The 17,289-nt window shown below is 41.8% G+C and overlaps 1 protein-coding gene across 1 annotated transcript in view; it reads left to right on the plus strand.

Annotated features, from left to right (window-relative positions):
* Positions 1-84: 84 nt before the first annotated feature.
* The window catches only part of sort1a (sortilin 1a), a 37,224-nt gene continuing 20,019 nt past the window's right edge, over positions 85-17,289 (plus strand). The window contains exon 1 of the mRNA XM_029694174.1: positions 85-438. Within this exon, the coding sequence (XP_029550034.1) occupies positions 202-438 (237 nt within the window). The 5' untranslated portion in view covers positions 85-201. The remainder of the gene's footprint in view (positions 439-17,289) is intronic.

Genomic DNA, 17,289 nt, shown 5'->3' on the forward strand with positions numbered 1-17,289 from the left:
CAGTCCAATGAAAATGCGTTTCAATTAACTCTCAACCAATCGGACTTCTAGGTGGGCGTTTCATTTTAAAAAGCCACAGTTCACTTCTGCACCAGATGAACATTATGTACGCCGCCTACGTGGGGTATTCTAAGTACATTTGGTGATAATAGAAACGGGTTACTAAATAGATTTTTAGCAACAAAACTCAGACTTGTGAATATGACTCCGCTGTATAGCATCGCTGTTGTGTGGTTATTTACCTATGCGTTATGCGAGGATTTCTGTAAGAAAGCCAACTTTGGCGGGGCACACACAACGTTCGTGAAGACCCCGCGACCAAGAGATTCACCGGTGTTGTCTGGACACAACCTTAACAAACGGAGCACTGACCCCGACGGAGAGACGTGCAAATCTCTAACTGGATTCGAGTCCACGCTGAAAAATAACACACACACCGTAAGTTTTTTTTGTTTTGTATTATCATAGGCTGTTGCTTGTAAAAAAAAAAATATATATATATATATATATATATATATAAAGAAATGTCATAAAACTGCACATTGACATTGATTTGTGTTAGCTGCAACCAAGATATCCCACCACAGCGAAAATAATCACATTTCTCTCAGGGATTTGATTAATTTCAAATCCATTGTGATAATCTGTAATTTGTGACCTTTCAGACTGCTGTGGTGATAATGACTCATGGTTCTCATCACCACGTGGGCTATACATTCCTAATTGACTGATTGATTAGAAGGATGAACTTTATTGCATATTCTGACAAGAGTTAGACTGTTTTAAAGCTAAAATCCTTAGTTGCTGCATATTTATTTATAATTATAAATTGACGATATATACCCGTTGATACTTGAACTAAACTCGAGGCATTTATACATTGTGTTCTCCAACTGTCGACCCCATAGAACCTAAAATATAAGCTTGTTTTACTCCAATTTCTGTAAACAATGTAAATGTAACCCCCCCTTACTGTATAGCCTCAAAACATGGTTAAACAACACATTTGATATCATGGATGGTCAGTCCTTGCATCCGTAGCTCTGTAAATGAATTTGAGAGTGGTTACAATTCTCCAGGCCCATCCCTCAGCTTTTTACCAAAACAGAGGCAGGGTGCCTGCTTTGCTATTGTTTCTACTAGGTATTCTAGCTTTTCGGTATTCTGTCAAAGTGAGTTTGACCCAAGGAGTACCCTACAGCGAAGGGTCAGGTGGAGTGAAAATGCATTCCGGTTTCGCATAATGCATCCAGTATTGATAGAGAACGGATCATATTGTGGCATCAGTCTTCCTACATTCTGTAGGCCTGTCTCTGTATAGTTTGGTAATATATGCTGTGATTTAAATACACAAAAAGCCTAATTTCATTATCACCCCCAGACCCTAAAAAGCATGATATTGAACATAATTGAAGGCCTACATATTTATAGTAAAGTATAGACTGACTGAATGAGAACAATGATGGCTTAGGATGTCTGTGGGCCAAACATTGCTCAAATCATCATGATTACTTATGTTTTAACCTACTGTTGCTGGGCATGTTGCTTTTCACCAAGTCTTTCTGTTGACAGAGCTGGTTATAGCAGCCAGAGTGGTTGCCTGTATTGCAGATAAAGGTGTGTTGGGGAATGTAAATTGCTGTCTGTAAGCAGCAGTTTTGGTGTGAGTTCATATGACTGTACACTAGCAGGGTCTCCTTTGAGTGGCTGCTCTCTGTGCATTCCACTGCTTCGCTCTGCGCCACTGTGATGCAGTAGGGAAAGGGACATAGTGTTTCATTACTGTTTGCAACATGAAACAAACTATGTAAGTATCATGTTCTGAGACTGACAAAAAGTTAGCACACTGCATTCATGCCATGATTGAGGTGGAGAGTAAATGCAACCCCCTGTAACATATTTTCAGCATTTATTTCCCTATAAGTCAACACTGGCCTGCCTCTGTCACTGAGGAGTCATGTGATTCTGTTCAGCCAGTTGAAGGCAGATGCTAATGGGGTTATAGTGTAAGCCACCGCTAACTCAGGCTAAATGTGGCCTTATGAGGAGCAGCAAAAATGGCAGTGTTTGTCTGGGCTAACCCGCCCCATACGCTGTGATGCCTCTGGCTCTGCTGTTGGCCAACTAGAACACTCTTGCAGCCCAGACTCCACATGGCTTCTCTGTGTGTTTAGTGGAGTGGGTTGTGGGTCTTGCAAATGTGACTCAATGCTGAGAGGTCAAGGGACCCACTCCTACAGTTAAATAAAGGCCTAGTTAAATAAAGGTTAAATGTATTTTAAAAAATAATAATAATTAAATACAGCACAGGAGGTTGCTGGCACCTTAATTGGGGAGGACGGGCTCGTGGTAACTGCTGGAGTGGAATGGTATCAAATGCATAAAAACACATGGTTTCTATGTGTTTGATGGCATTCCATTCGCTCCGTTCCAGACCTTATTATGAGCCGTTTTCCCCTCAGCAGCCTCCATGGGTTAACATGCATTAACTTTGGGAACTAACAAGTCTCAAGGTCATGGGCAAGGTAACATATCATTTTGGTGAAGCATCTCTTTTACACAGGATGAATATAGTTTGTGGGTCTACGAGCCCTTCTGTGCACAGACAGCTCCCTAATAAAGCACAGAGGTATTATTCATGCCACGGTTGAGCTGTTTCAACTGAACCAAACTGAACTCCGGCCACTGATGTTTTATTCCGGGTCAAAAAGTGGCTTAGGTGGTGGGTGTGGCAATGGCAATGGACACGGTTGGGGAATTTTAGATAACTTTTAAAGACTCCTATTTTGATGGGTTTTTTTTGTTGCAGTTTTTTGAATTTTTAAGCCAATTTTCTGCTATTCTCCTTGGAGCCAAGATACATTTTTTGCAAATTTAAAGTAAATTCCAAAGAATTCTACACATTTTGCCATGGAGCTGAGAGAAAATGTTGCAATTTAAAAGCACATTTCCAGGGATTCTACATACTCTGCCATGGAGTTGAGAGAAAAGTAAAAAAAAAAATATATATATATATTAATTACAGTTGAAGACGGAAGTTTACATACACTTATGTTGGAGCCATTAAAACTTGTTTTTCAACCACTCCACAAATTTCTTGTTAACAAACTATAGTTTTGGCAAGTCGGTTAGGACATCTACTTTGTACATGACACAAGTAATTTTTCCAACAATTGTTTACAGACAGATTATTTCACTTAGAATTCACTGTATCAATATTCCAGTGGGTCAGAAGTTTACATACACTAAATTGACTGTGCCTTTAAACAGCTTGGAAAATTCCAGAAAATGGTGTCATGGCTTTAGAAGCTTCTGATAGGATAATTGACATCATTTGAGTCAATTGGAGATGTACCTGTGGATGTATTTCAAGGCCTACCTTCAAACTCGGTGCCTCTTTGCTTGACATCATGGGAAAATCAAAAGAAATCAGCCAAGACTTCAGAAAAAAATGTAGACCTCCACAAGTCTGGTTCATCCTTGGGAGCAGTTTCCAAATGCCTGAAGGTACCACGTTCATCTGTACAAACAATAGTATGCAAGTATAAACACCATGGGACCACGCAGCCGTCATACCGCTCAGGAAGGAGACACTTTCTGTCTCCTAGAGATGAACGTACTTTGGTGCAAAAAGTGCAAGTCAATCCCAGAACAACAGCAAAGGACCTTGTGAAGATGCTGGAGGAAACAGGTACAAAAGTATCTATATCCACAGTAAAACGAGTCCTATATCGACATAATCTGAAAGGCCGCTCAGCAAGGAAGCACACTGCATGCATGCAACAAAGATCGTACTTTTTGGAGAAATGTCCTCTGGTCTGATGAAACAAAAATAGAACTGTTTGGCCATAATGACCATTGTTATGTTTGGAGGAAAAAGGGGGAGGCTTGCAAGCCGAAGTACATCATCCCAACCGTGAAGCACGTGGGTGGCAGCATCATGTTGTGGGGGTGCTTTGCTGCAGGAGGGACTGGTGCAATTCAGAAAATAGATGGCATCATGAGGAAGGGAATTTATGTGTATATATTGAAGCAACATCTCAAGACATCAGTCAGGAAGTTAAAGCTTGGTCGCAAATGGGTCTTCCAAATGGACAGTGTCCCCAAGCATACTTTCAAAGTTGTGGCAAAATGGCTTAAGGACAACAAAGTCAAGGTATTGGAGTGGCCATCACAAAGCTCTGACCTCAATCCTATAGAAAATTTGTGGGCAGAACTGAAAAAGCGTGTGTGAGCAAAGAGGCCTACAAACCTGACTCAGTTACACCAGCTCTGTCAGGAGGAATGGGCCAAAATTCACCCAACTTAATGTGGGAAGCTTGTGGAAGGCTACCTGACAAGTTTGACCCAAGTTAAACAATTTGAAGTCAATGCTACCAAATACTAATTGAGTGTAACTTCTGACCCACTGGGAATGTGATGAAAGAAATAAAAGCTGAAATAAATCATTCTGACATTTCACATCCTTAAAATAAAGTGGTGATCCTAACTGACCTAAAACAGGGAATTTGTACTAGGATTAAATGTCAGGAATTGTGAAAAACTGAGATTAAATGTATTTGGCTAAGGTGTATGTAAACTTCCGACTTCAACTGTATATAAATGTGATAATTCAGTTTTCTATTTTTAATACATTTGCAAAAATGTCTAAAGGCCAGTTTTGCTTTGTCATTAAGGGGTATTGTGTGTAGATTGAGGGGAAAAAATGATTTCATCCATTTTAGAATACGGCTGTAACGTAACAAAATGTGGGACAAGTCAAGGGGTCTGAATACTTTCCGTGTGTGTTTGTGTATACAGTACCAGTCAAAAGTTTGGACACACCTACTCATTCAATGATATTTCTTTATTTTGACTATTTTCTTTATTGTTGAATACTAGTGAAGACATCGAAACTATGAAATAACAATTGAATCATGTAGTAACCCAAAAAGTGCTAAACAAATCAAAATATACTTCAAAGTAGCCATCCTTTTGCCTTGATGACAGCTTTTCACACTCTCTCAACCAGCTTCACCTGGAATGCTTTTCCAACAGTCTTGAACCACACATGAGGAGATCATCCGTTCACCCACTCTGTGTCTCACAAAGACATGGCGGTTGAAACCAAACATATCAAATTTGGACTCATCAGACCAAAGGACAGATTTCCACCGGTCTAATGTCCATTGCTCGTGTTTCTTGGCCCAAGCAAGTCTCTTCTTCTTATTGGTGTCATTTTAGTATTGGTTTCTTTGTAGCAATTTGACCATGAAGGCCTGATTCACGCTGTCAACTCTGAACAGTTGATGTTGAGATGTGTCTGTTACTTGAACTCTGTGAAGCATTTATTTGGGCTGTAATTTCTGAGGCTGGTAACTCTAATGAACTTACCCTCTGCAGCAGAGGTAACTCTGGGTCTTCCTTTCCTGTGACGGTCTTCATGAGAGCCAGTTACATCATTGCGCATTGACTGACATGTCTTAAAGTAATTATGGACTGTCGTTTCTCTTTGCTTATTTGAGCTGTTCTTGCCATAATAAGGACTTGGTCTTTTACCAAATAGGGCTATCTTCTGTATACCACCCCATACCTTGTCACAACACAACTGATTGGCTCATGCATTAAGAATGATAGAAATTCCATAAATTAACTTTTAATAAGGCACACCTGTTAATTGAAATGCATTCCAGGTGACCACCTCATGAAGCTGGTTGAGAGAATGCCAAGTGTGGGCAAAGCCGTCATCAAGGCAAAGGGTTGCTACTTTGAAGAATCTCAAATATAATATATATTTTGATTTGTTGAACACTTTTTTTGGTTACTACATGATTCCATATGTGTTATTTCATAGTTTTGACGTCTTCACTATTCTACAAAGTAGAAAATAGTAAAAAAAATAAAGAAACCATTGAATGAGTAGGTGTGTTAACTTTTGACTCATTCTGTATATATTTCACAGTTTTGGACTTAGGCGGCCCAAAAAAATCACGTAGGCGGCCGCCCAAGGGTTTCTCTGGCAGAAAGGTCCCTGCACTGAGATATGCCTCAAGGCCCACTCCCTAACCCAGTTTGCTATGGAATTATGATCTCTCACATGGACCTGACCTGAACCCTCCAGCCAATGAGATATGCTACAAACACCATCCAAACCTCTCTCGACCTCTGTCCAAATGTTCTTCAAACCCCCTCGGCCCGAGTCTTGATGACTTCCCAAATGGACACTTAGAAGTTCCTCCCAACTTCCTCCCACAGTAAACCAGTTTAGCCCATCTCCAGTTAATTGGCCTTGGTGCATTCTCTACCCCCTTCCAACTCACAGGAGCTTTGAAACCCAGCGGTAACTTAATTTGGCCGTCTCTCCAGCTCTCTTTGTCCTCAGGGAAGCTGGAAGTGTTTTTAGGAGCAGAACAGCCAGTTCAGTACAGTCCTGGTGTTTTCATGGTAGACAAATACGAATATGGCCAGAGGAATGTTCTAGAATTCTGTGAAATGCCACAACTAAGTTCTTGATAGTCTTTGTGTTGTCAGATCAGTGAGTGAATGTGCTAGAGTTGGAACACCTGAAGCTCCTTTTGACCATGGAAAAAGCACTCCTATTGGCAGTGTGGTCCACCCACCACCTCCTATCCACACTAGCCTGTGCTCCCTCATAAACATTCCCCACATGTTTCTCTCGGACCTCCAGTGAGTCTATCTGCTATAAGAGCAGGCTGACTGGCCAAGACAAGGCACAAGGGGCCAGTATATTTTTTTTAGGTTTGTGGCGAGGGCTGAATCTTCTGTGTCAAGACAACACAAGCCTCGGCTCACTTGCTAGTCATAAAAGTCTGTTACAATTTGTGAGACTTATACCCCTAAAATACCGGAGAGATAATTGATTCAGTCAATGCCTCTTTTCCTGCCTCTTCTGGTTTCCATAGCATTGTGCAACAAACAAACAGTTGACATGGCTCATTTAAAGAGAGTGTGTGCGACAGTGTGTTCCAACACAGTGTAGCCAAAGATGGTACAATATGACAATTTGCATAATCTGCTTCTCCAATAGAAATCTCTGATCATACTTGTAGGCGATGTCATGTGCAGAGACGTCATCGGGTCTAATGGTCGTGTCTCACCAAACTGTGCAAGTGCAGACCGTCAAATCAAAGGCACAACTTCGTTATAAAGTTGTTTTGGTGAAAGTGTCATTTTTTCTCTTTCTCGAGGTTGTAGCAATGAACATTTCAGCTACTTAAGAGATTGGCTTGAATCTAGGTTTTGCTTTTTCTGAAATTTAACAGCTAAGGTTTTCACTTGACTTGGCAAACCCCAAACTCCAGTCTGGTCTGCCGAGTCTGCTTTATCAAGAACGTTGCGCCTCTAGGTTTAGAACCTCTAGGTTTAGAACCTCTAAGGTCTAGCGCTGTGTGAGGGCCCAGGGTCTTAGTTGAAGAAAGTGACAAAAAGTGAAATTCAGAATGAATTCCGGTAACAGAATGATGCTGACTTTTTTTTTTTTTACTTTAAAAGTATGCCAAACAAAAACCATTGATTGCAAAGTTAAACAAACCATACGACTCAATGCACAAGCACTACGTTTAACAATTTCCACAGAACATTTTACAAATATACATGTACAGTGCAGATGTAAAGTTTGGTAACAGAATGATAAAATCTTGCTCAGTTTGTGACCGTGTTTTCCAACAATTCTGTTAAATATCTACTCCAAATTAAGATTCAAAGTTGTCTACAAAAAGAATGGGGTGTCAGTTTTGATATGACACCTTGAGTTTGAAAAAATCTATTTTGGTTATTAGACTATAAGTGAAGTTGATTAACACCCAGTAACAGAAATATAATAACAGACTGACATTATGGGTCCCTGATTTCTACTACACAAAAAGGCATAATTATAAATGTCATTCTCTTCATGGTGATGTATCCTGAATAGGTACACAAAGTTAACAAAATGTAATATCCTCTTTTGCATGTTTGGTTATATTTCTATCATTCTAATGTGCTCCACCCCCAAACAAGACCAAGTTTGGTTGGTCTGGAGCGGACCAAATCTGTACCAGTGGAGGCTGGTGGGAGGAGCTATAGGAGTATGGGCTCATAGTAAGTGCTGGAATGTAATAAATGGAACAGTATCAAACATAAGGAAACCACATTCTATTAATTCCATTTGTGACAACCCTCCCACTCTGCCGAATTCCTTCGCTTTGCTCTTGTTTTCCTTAATAGGATGTCGGTGGGCGGAGCCGGGAGGGTTGTCAGCGAAATGGGACACACCTGGGCTCGGGTGTGTCCTGGGGATGAATATACCTTCACCCCATTCATTGAGGAGACTCTCTCCATGCAGGCACACTGTTATTTTTGGTTGTGGCTTTTTGTTGCTTGTTTGTTTTGGCACCTCTCAACACCCCTAATTTTCACCATCTATGCACACAACCACTCATTAACACTACTGATTACACACAGACACCATTGTTAATTGTTTGTAGTTTACTTTGTTTAATAAATATATCTGTTATTCCTTATCTCCATGTTGTCTCCCTCTTTGTTATGGGCTACGAGCTGGTTCATGACACATTCCAGCCATTCCAATGACCTCATCGTCCTGTAGCTCCACCAGCCTCCACTGACCTGTACCAATCAGAGTATGTTTACTGTACATGCACACTAATACACTGCTCAAGAAAATAAAGGGAACACTTAAACAACACAATGTAACTCCAAGTCAATCACACTTCTGTGAAATAAAACTGTCCACTTAGGAAGCAACACTGATTGACAATAAATTTCAGATGCTGTTGTGCAAATGGAATAGACAACAGGTGGAAATTATAGGCAATTAGCAAGACACGTCCAATAAAGGAGTGGTTCTGCAGGTGGTGACCACAGACCACTTCTCAGTTCCTATGCTTCCTGGCTGATGTTTTGGTCACTTTTGAATGCTGGCGGTGCTTTCACTCTAGTGGTAGCATGAGACGGAGTCTACAACCCACACAAGTGGCTCAGGTAGTGCAGCTCATACAGGATGGCACATCAATGCGAGCTGTGGCAAGAAGGTTTGCTGTGTCTGTCAGCGTAGTGTCCAGAGCATGGAGGCGCTACCAGGAGACAGGCCAGTACATCAGTATACGTGGAGGAGGCCGTAGGAGGGCAACAACCCAGCAGCAGGACCGCTACCTCTGCCTTTGTGCAAGGAGGAGCAGGAGGAGCACTGCCAGAGCCCTGCAAAATGACCTCCAGCAGGTCACAAATGTGCATGTGTCTGCTCAAACGGTCAGAAACAGACTCCATGAGGGTGGTATGAGGGCCCGACGTCCACAGGTGGGGGTTGTGCTTACAGCCCAACAGCGTGCAGGACGTTTGGCATTTGCCAGAGAACACCAAGATTGGCAAATTCGCCACTGGCGCCCTGTGCTCTTCACAGATGAAAGCAGGTTCACACTGAGCACATGTGACAGACGTGACAGAGTCTGGAGACGCCGTGGAGAACGTTCTGCTGCCTGCAACATCCTCCAGCATGACCGGTTTGGAGGTGGGTCAGTCATGGTGTGGGGTGGCATTTCTTTGGGGGGCCGCACAGCCCTCCATGTGCTTGCCAGAGGTAGCCTGACTGCCATTAGGTACTGAGATGAGATCCTCAGACCCCTTGTGAGACCATATGCTGGTACGGTTGGCCCTGGGTTCCTCCTAATGCAAGACAATGCTAGACCTCATGTGGCTGGAATGTGTCAGCAGTTCCTGCAAGAGGAAGGCACTGATGCTATGGACTGGCCCGCCCGTTCCCCAGACCTGAATCCAATTGAGCACATCTGGGACTTCATGTCTCGCTCCATCCACCAACGCCACGTTGCACCACAGACTGTCCAGGAGTTGGCGGATGCTTTAGTCCAGGTCTTGGAGGAGATCCCTCAGGAGACCATCTGCCACCTCATCAGGAGCATGCCCAGGCGTTGTAGGGAGGTCATACAGGCATGTGGATGCCACACACACTACTGAGCCTCATTTTGACTTGTTTTAAGGACATTACATCAAAGTTGGATCAGCCTGTAGTGTGGTTTTCCACTTTAAGTTTGAGTGTGACTCCAAATCCAGACCTCCATGGGTTGATAAATTGGATTTCCATTGATTATTTTTGTGATTTTGTTGTCAGCACATTCAACTATGCAAAGAAAAAAGTATTTAATAAGATTATTTAATTCATTCAGATCTAGGATGTGTTATTTTAGTGTTCCCTTTATTTTTTTGAGCAGTGTAGTTCGATACCAAACTGATTATGGCAGTAGGCCGAGTATTCCATTAGCCATGTAAACACCTTACTTTGCTTATCTAAATTGGTGTAAGGTCATTATCGAAGTAAGCGTGTGCAAATTTAAACACCTGGTTGTCTCAGCAATCTTTCAAATTATTAGGACATGTAAAGACCTTAATCGGAGTTCCAGCGGTGTGTTTGATGTGCTCATGTGCAGCAGCAGTGCAAGCCTCCCTCTTTTCAAACATTAATAACCGAGCTCAGAATCAAGTAGGCTTCCCAGGTCCCTGTGGTAGAATGTTTATTTTAATTGCCGATTTTTCTGCATTTGTCAAAGTCCCATCAGGTAGCCTGATTTCAGATGTGTCCATGGAAACAGGATTATTAGGCAAATCGTTCTCCTTGCAAAGCATGTAAACATTTTATATTAATTTGCCTATTCACAATAATCTTATTTTGTTCTTGTAACTGTACCCATATACAGTACCACTCAAAAGTTTGGACACACCTACTCATTCAAGGTTTTTTCTTTTTTTACTATTTTCTGCATTGTAAAATAATAATGAAGACATCAAAACTGACAACACATGAATCATGTTGTAACCAAAAAAAGTGTTAAACAAATGAAAATATTTTAGATTCTTCAAATTGGCCACCTTTGCCTAGATGACAGATAACTACCTCATGAAGCTGGTTGAGAGAATGCCAAGAGTGTGCAAAACTTTTGACTGGCACTGTGTGTGTGTGTATGTACAGTTGAAGATGGAAGTTTACAAACACCTCAGCCAAATACATTTAACTTCTTCGGGATAGGGGGCAGTATTTTCACGGCCGGATAAAAAACGTACCCGATTTAATCTGGTTACTACTCCTGCCCAGAAACTAGAATATGCATATAATTAGTAGATTTGGATAAAAAACACTCTAAAGTTTCTAAAACTGTTTGAATGGTGTCTGAGTATAACAGAACTCATATGGCAGGCCAAAACCTGAGAAGATTCCATACAGGAAGTGCACTGTCTGACAATTTGTTGTCCTTCTGTTGCATCTCTATCGACATTACAGCATCTGTGCTGTAACGTGACACTTTCTAAGGCTTCCATTGGCTCTCTAAAGCCGCCAGAAAGTGGAATGGGGTGTCTGCTGTCTCTGGGCAAAGTACAGCAGCTCTGTTTGTGAGTGGTCAGCCTGGGGACAGTGAGACTGGAGATGCGCAGTCACGAGACTTATCCATTTTCTTCTTTCAGCCTTTGAATGAATACAACGTTGCCCGGTTGGAATATTATCGCTATTTTACGAGAAAAATAGCATAAAAATTTATTTTATGCTTCCACACCTGCATTGCTTGCTGTTTGGGGTTTTAGGCTGGGTTTCTGTACAGCACTTTGAGATATCAGCTGATGTAAGAAGGGCTATATAAATACATTTGATTTGATTTTAAACAGCGTTTGACATGCTTCTAAGTACGGTAATGGAATATTTAGAAATATTTTGTCACGAAATGCGCTCGCGCGTCACCCTTCGGATAGTGACCTGAACGCACGAACAAAACGGAGGTATTTGGACATAACTATGGATTATTTGGAACCAAAACAACATTTGTTGTTGAAGTAGAAGTCCTGGGAGTGCATTCTGACGAAAAACAGCAAAGGTAATCCAATTTTTCTAATAGTAATTCTGAGTTTAGGTGACCCCGAAGTTGGCGGATGTCAAAATAGCTAGCCGTGATGGCCGAGTTATGTACTCAGAATATTGCAAAATGTGCTTTCGCCGAAAAGCTATTTTAAAATCAGACATATCGATTGCATAAAGGAGTTCTGTATCTATAATTCTCAAAATAATTTATGTATTTTGTCAACGTTTATCATGAGTAATTTAGTAAATTCACCGGAAGTTTTCGGTGTGTATGCTAGTTCTGAACATCACATGCTAATGTAAAAAGCTGGTTTTTGATATAAATATGAACTTGATTGAACAAAACATGCATGTATTGTATAACATAATGTCCTAGGAGTGTCATCTGATGAAGATCATCAAAGGTTAGTGCTGCATTTAGCTGTGGTTTGGGTTTATGTGACATGTATGCTTGCTTGGAAAATGGCTGTGTGATTATTTGTGTCTATGTACTCTCCTAACATAATCTAATGTTTTGCTTTCGCTGTAAAGCCTTTTTGAAATCGGACAATGTGTTTAGATTAACGAGAGTCTTATCTTTAAAATGGTGTAAAATAGTTGATTGTTTGAGAAAATTTAATTTTGATATTTTAGTTGGTTTTGTATTTCGCGCCGTGCGATGCCATTGGCTGTTGGCTAGGTCTGTCCTCAACAGGTTAAACTCAGTTTTTCACAATCCCTGACATTTAATCCTAGTAAAAATTCCCTGTTTTAGGTCAGTAAGGATCACCACTTTATTTTAAGAATGTGAAATGTCAGAATAATAGTTGAGTGATTTATTTCAGCATATATTTCTTTCATCACATTCCCAGTGGGTCAGAAGTTTACATACACTCAATTAGTATTTGGTAGCATTGCCTTTAAATTCTTTAACTTGGGTCAAATGTTTTGGGTAGCCTTCCACAAGCTTCCCACAATAAGTTGGGTGAATTTTGGCCCATTCCTCCTGACAGAGCTGGTGTAACTGAGTCAGGTTTTTAGGCCTCCTTGCTCGCACACTCTTTTTCAGTCTGCCCACAAATGTTCTGTAGGATTGAGGTCAGGGCTTTGTGATGGCCACTCCAATACCTTGACTTTGTTGTCCTTAAGCCATTTTACCACAACTTTGAAAGTATGCCTGGGGTCATTGTTCATTTGGAAGACCCATTTGCGACCAAGCTTTAACTTCCTGACTGATGTCTTGCGATTAGAGGTCGACCGATTTATGATTTTTCAACGTCAACGGACCAGTTAAAGACGATACCGATTAATCGGCCAATTTTATTTATTTATTTGTAATAATGACAATTACAACAATACTGAATGAACACTTATTTTAACTTAATATAATACATCAATAAAATCAATTTAGCTTCAAATAAATAATGAAACATGTTCAATTTGGTTTAAATAATGCAAAAACAAAGTGTTGGAGAAGAAAGTAAAAGTGCAATATGTGCCATGTAAGAAAGCTAACGTTTAAGTGCCTTGCTCAGAACATGAGATCATATGAAAGCTGGGGGTTCCTTTTTAACATGAGTCTTCAGTATTTCCAGGTAAGAAGTTTTAGGTTGTAGTTACAGGAATTATAGGACTATTTCTCTCTACGATTTGTATTTCATATAACTTTGACTGTTGGATGTTCTTATAGGGACTTTAGTTTTGCCAGTGTAACAGTATAACTTCCGTCCCTCTACTCGCTCCTACCTGGGCTCGAACCAGGAACACATCGACAACAGCCACCCTCGAAGCAGCGTTACCCATGCAGAGCAAGGGGAACAACTACTCCAAGTCTCAGAGCGAGTGACGTTTGAAACGCTATTAGCGCGCACCCCGCTAACTATTTCACATCGGTTACACCAGCCTAATCTCGGAAGGCTTGAAGTCATAAACAGCGCAATGCTTGAAGCACAGCGAAGAGCTGCTGGCAATACGCACGAAAGTGCTGTTTGAATGAATGCTTACCAGCCTGCTGCTGCCTACCACCGCTCAGTCAGACTGCTCTATCAAATCATAGACTTAATTATAATATAATAAACACACAGAAATACGAGCCTTAGGTCATTAATATGGTCGAATCCAGAAACTATCATCTCGAAAACAAAACGTTTTTCCTTTCAGTGAAATATGGAACCGTTCCGTATTTTATCTAACGGGTGGCATCCCTAAGTCTAAATGTTCCTGTTATATTACACAACCTTCAATGTTATGTCATAATTACGTACATTTCTGTCAAATTAGTTCGCAACGAGCCAGGCGGCCCAAACTGTTGCATATACCCTGACTCTGCATGCAATGAACGCAAGAGAAGTGACACAATTTCACCTGGTTAATATTGCCTGCTAACCTGGATTTCTTTGAGCTAAATATGCAGGTTTAAAAATATATACTTGTGTATTGACTTTAAGAAAGGCATTGATGTTTATGGTTAGGTACATGTTGGAGCAACGTGTACCTAAGCGATTATATGCAACGCAGGACAGGCTAGATAACTACACATGGTTGATGATATTACTAGTTTAACTGGTGACTATGATTGATTGATTGATTGATTGTTTTTTGTGAGATGATACGTTTAATGCTAGCTAGCAACTTACCTTGGCTTCTTACTGCATTCGCATAACAGGCAGGCTCTTCATGGAGTGCAATGTAAAGTAGGTGGTTAGAGCGTTGGACTAGTTAACCGTAAGGTTGCAAGATTGAATCCCCGAGCTGACAAGGTAAAAATCTGTCGTTCTGCCCCTGAACAAGGCAGTTAACCCACCGTTCCTAGGCCGTCATTGAAAATAAGAATGTGTTCTTAACTGACTTGCCTAGTTAAATAAAGGTGTAAAAAAAAAATTGGGGCCAAATCGGCGTCCAAAAATACCGATTTCCGATTGTTATGAAAACTTGAAATCGTCCCTAATTAATCGGTCATTCCGATTAATCGGTCGACCTCTACTTGAGATGTTGCTTCAATATATCCACATAATTTTCCAGCCTCATGATGCCATCTATTTTGTGAAGTGCACCAGTCCCTCCTGCAGCAAAGCACCCCCACAACATGATGCTGCCACCCCCGTGCTTCATGGTTGGGATGGTGTTCTTCGGCTTGCAAGCCTCCCCCTTTTTCCTCCAAACATAATGATGGTCATTATGGCCAAACCGTTCTATTTTTGTTTCATCAGACCAGAGGACATTTCTCCAAAAAGTACGATCTTTGTCCCCATGTGCAGTTGCAAACCGTTGTCTGTTTTTTTTATGGTGGTTTTGGAGCAGTGGCTTCTTCCTTGCTGAGCGGCCTTTCAGGTTATGTCGATATAGGAGTCGTTTCACTGTGGGTATAGATACTTTTGTACCTGTTTCTTCCAGCATCTTCACAAGGTCCTTTGCTGTTGTTCCGGGATTGATTTGCACTTTTCGCACCAAAGTACTTTCATCTCTTAAAGACCGAACGTATCTCCTTCCTGAGCGTTATGACGGCTGCGTGGTCCCATGCATACTATTGTTTGTACAGCTGAACGTGGTACCTTCAGGCATTTGGAAATTGGTCCCAAGGATGAACCAGACTTCTGGAGGTCTACAATTTTTTTCCTGAGGGCTTGGCTGATTTCTTTTGATTTTCCCATGATGTCAAGCAAAGAGGCACTGAGTTTGAAGGTAGGCCTTGAAATACATCCACAGGTACACCTCCAATTGACTCAAATGATATCAATTCACCTATCAGAAGCTTCTAAAGCCATGACACCATCTAGAATTTTCCAAGCTGTTTAAAGGCACAGTCACCCTAGTGTATGTAAACTTCTGATCCACTGGAATTGTGATACAGTGAATTCTAAGTGAAATAATCTGTCTGTAAACAATTGTTGGAAAAATTACTTGTGTCATGCACAAAGTAGATGTCCTAACCGACTTGCCAAAACTATAGTTTGTTAACAAGAAATTTGTGGAGTGGTTAAAAAACGAGTTTTAATGACTCCAACCTAAGTATATGTAAACTTCCGTTTTCAACTATATATATATATATATATATACTCCTAGATCTGAATGAATGAAATAATGTTATTAAATACTTTTTTCTTTACATAGTTGAATGTGCTGACAACGAAATCACACAAAAATAATCAATGGAAATCCAATTTATCAACCCATGGAGGTCTGGATTTGGAGTCACACTCAAAATTAAAGTGGAAAACCACACTACAGGCTGATCCAACTTTGATATAATGTCCTTAAAACAAGTCAAAATGAGGCTCAGTAGTGTGTGTGGCCTCCACGTGCCTGTATGATCTCCCTACAACGCCTGGGCATGCTCCTGATGAGGTGGCAGATGGTCTCCTGAGGGATCTCCTCCCAGACCTGGACTAAAGCATCCGCCAACTCCTGGACAGTCTGTTGGTGGATGGAGCGGGACATGATGTCCCAGATGTGCTCAATTGGATTCCGGTCTGGGGAACGGGCGGGCCAGTCCATAGCATCAATGCCTTCCTCTTGCAGGAACTGCTGACACACTCCAGCCACATGAGGTCTAGCATTGTCTTGCATTAGGAGGAACCCAGGGCCAACCGTACCAGCATAGGGTCTCACAAGGGGTCTGAGGATCTCATGTCGGTACCTAATGGCAGTCAGGCTACCTCTGGCGAGCACATGGAGGGCTGTGCGGCCCCCCAAAGAAATGCCACCCCACACCATGACTGACCCACCGCCAAACCGGTCATGCTGGAGGATGTTGCAGGCAGCAGAACGTTCTCCACGGCGTCTCCAGACTCTGTCACGTCTGTCACATGTGCTCAGTGTGAACCTGCTTTCATCTGTGAAGAGCACAGGGCGCCAGTGGCGAATTTGCCAATCTTGGTGTTCTCTGGCAAATGCCAAACGTCCTGCACGGTGTTGGGCTGTAAGCACAACCCCCACCTGTGGACGTCGGGCCCTCATACCACACTCATGGAGTCTGTTTCTGACCGTTTGAGCAGACACATGCACATTTGTGGCCTGCTGGAGGTCATTTTGCAGGGCTCTGGCAGTGCTCCTCCTGCTCCTCCTTGCACAAAGGTGGAGGTAGCGGTCCTGCTGCTGGGTTGTTGCCCTCCTACGGCCTCCTCCACGTATACTGATGTACTGGCCTGTCTCCTGGTAGCGCCTCCATACTCTGGACACTACGCTGACAGACACAACAAACCTTCTTGCCACAGCTCACATTGATGTGCCATCCTGGATGAGCTGCACTACCTGAGCCACTTGTGTGGGTTGTAGACTCCGTCTCATGCTACCACTAGAGTGAAAGCACCGCCAGCATTCAAAAGTGACCAAAACATCAGCCAGGAAGCATAGGAACTGAGAAGTGGTCTGTGGTCACCACCTGTAGAACCACTCCTTTATTGGGGGTGTCTTGCTAATTGCCTATAATTTCCACCTGTTGTCTATTCCAT

The sequence above is a fragment of the Salmo trutta genome, chromosome 16, assembly GCF_901001165.1.
Source record: "Salmo trutta chromosome 16, fSalTru1.1, whole genome shotgun sequence".
Classification (NCBI taxonomy): domain Eukaryota; kingdom Metazoa; phylum Chordata; class Actinopteri; order Salmoniformes; family Salmonidae; genus Salmo; species Salmo trutta.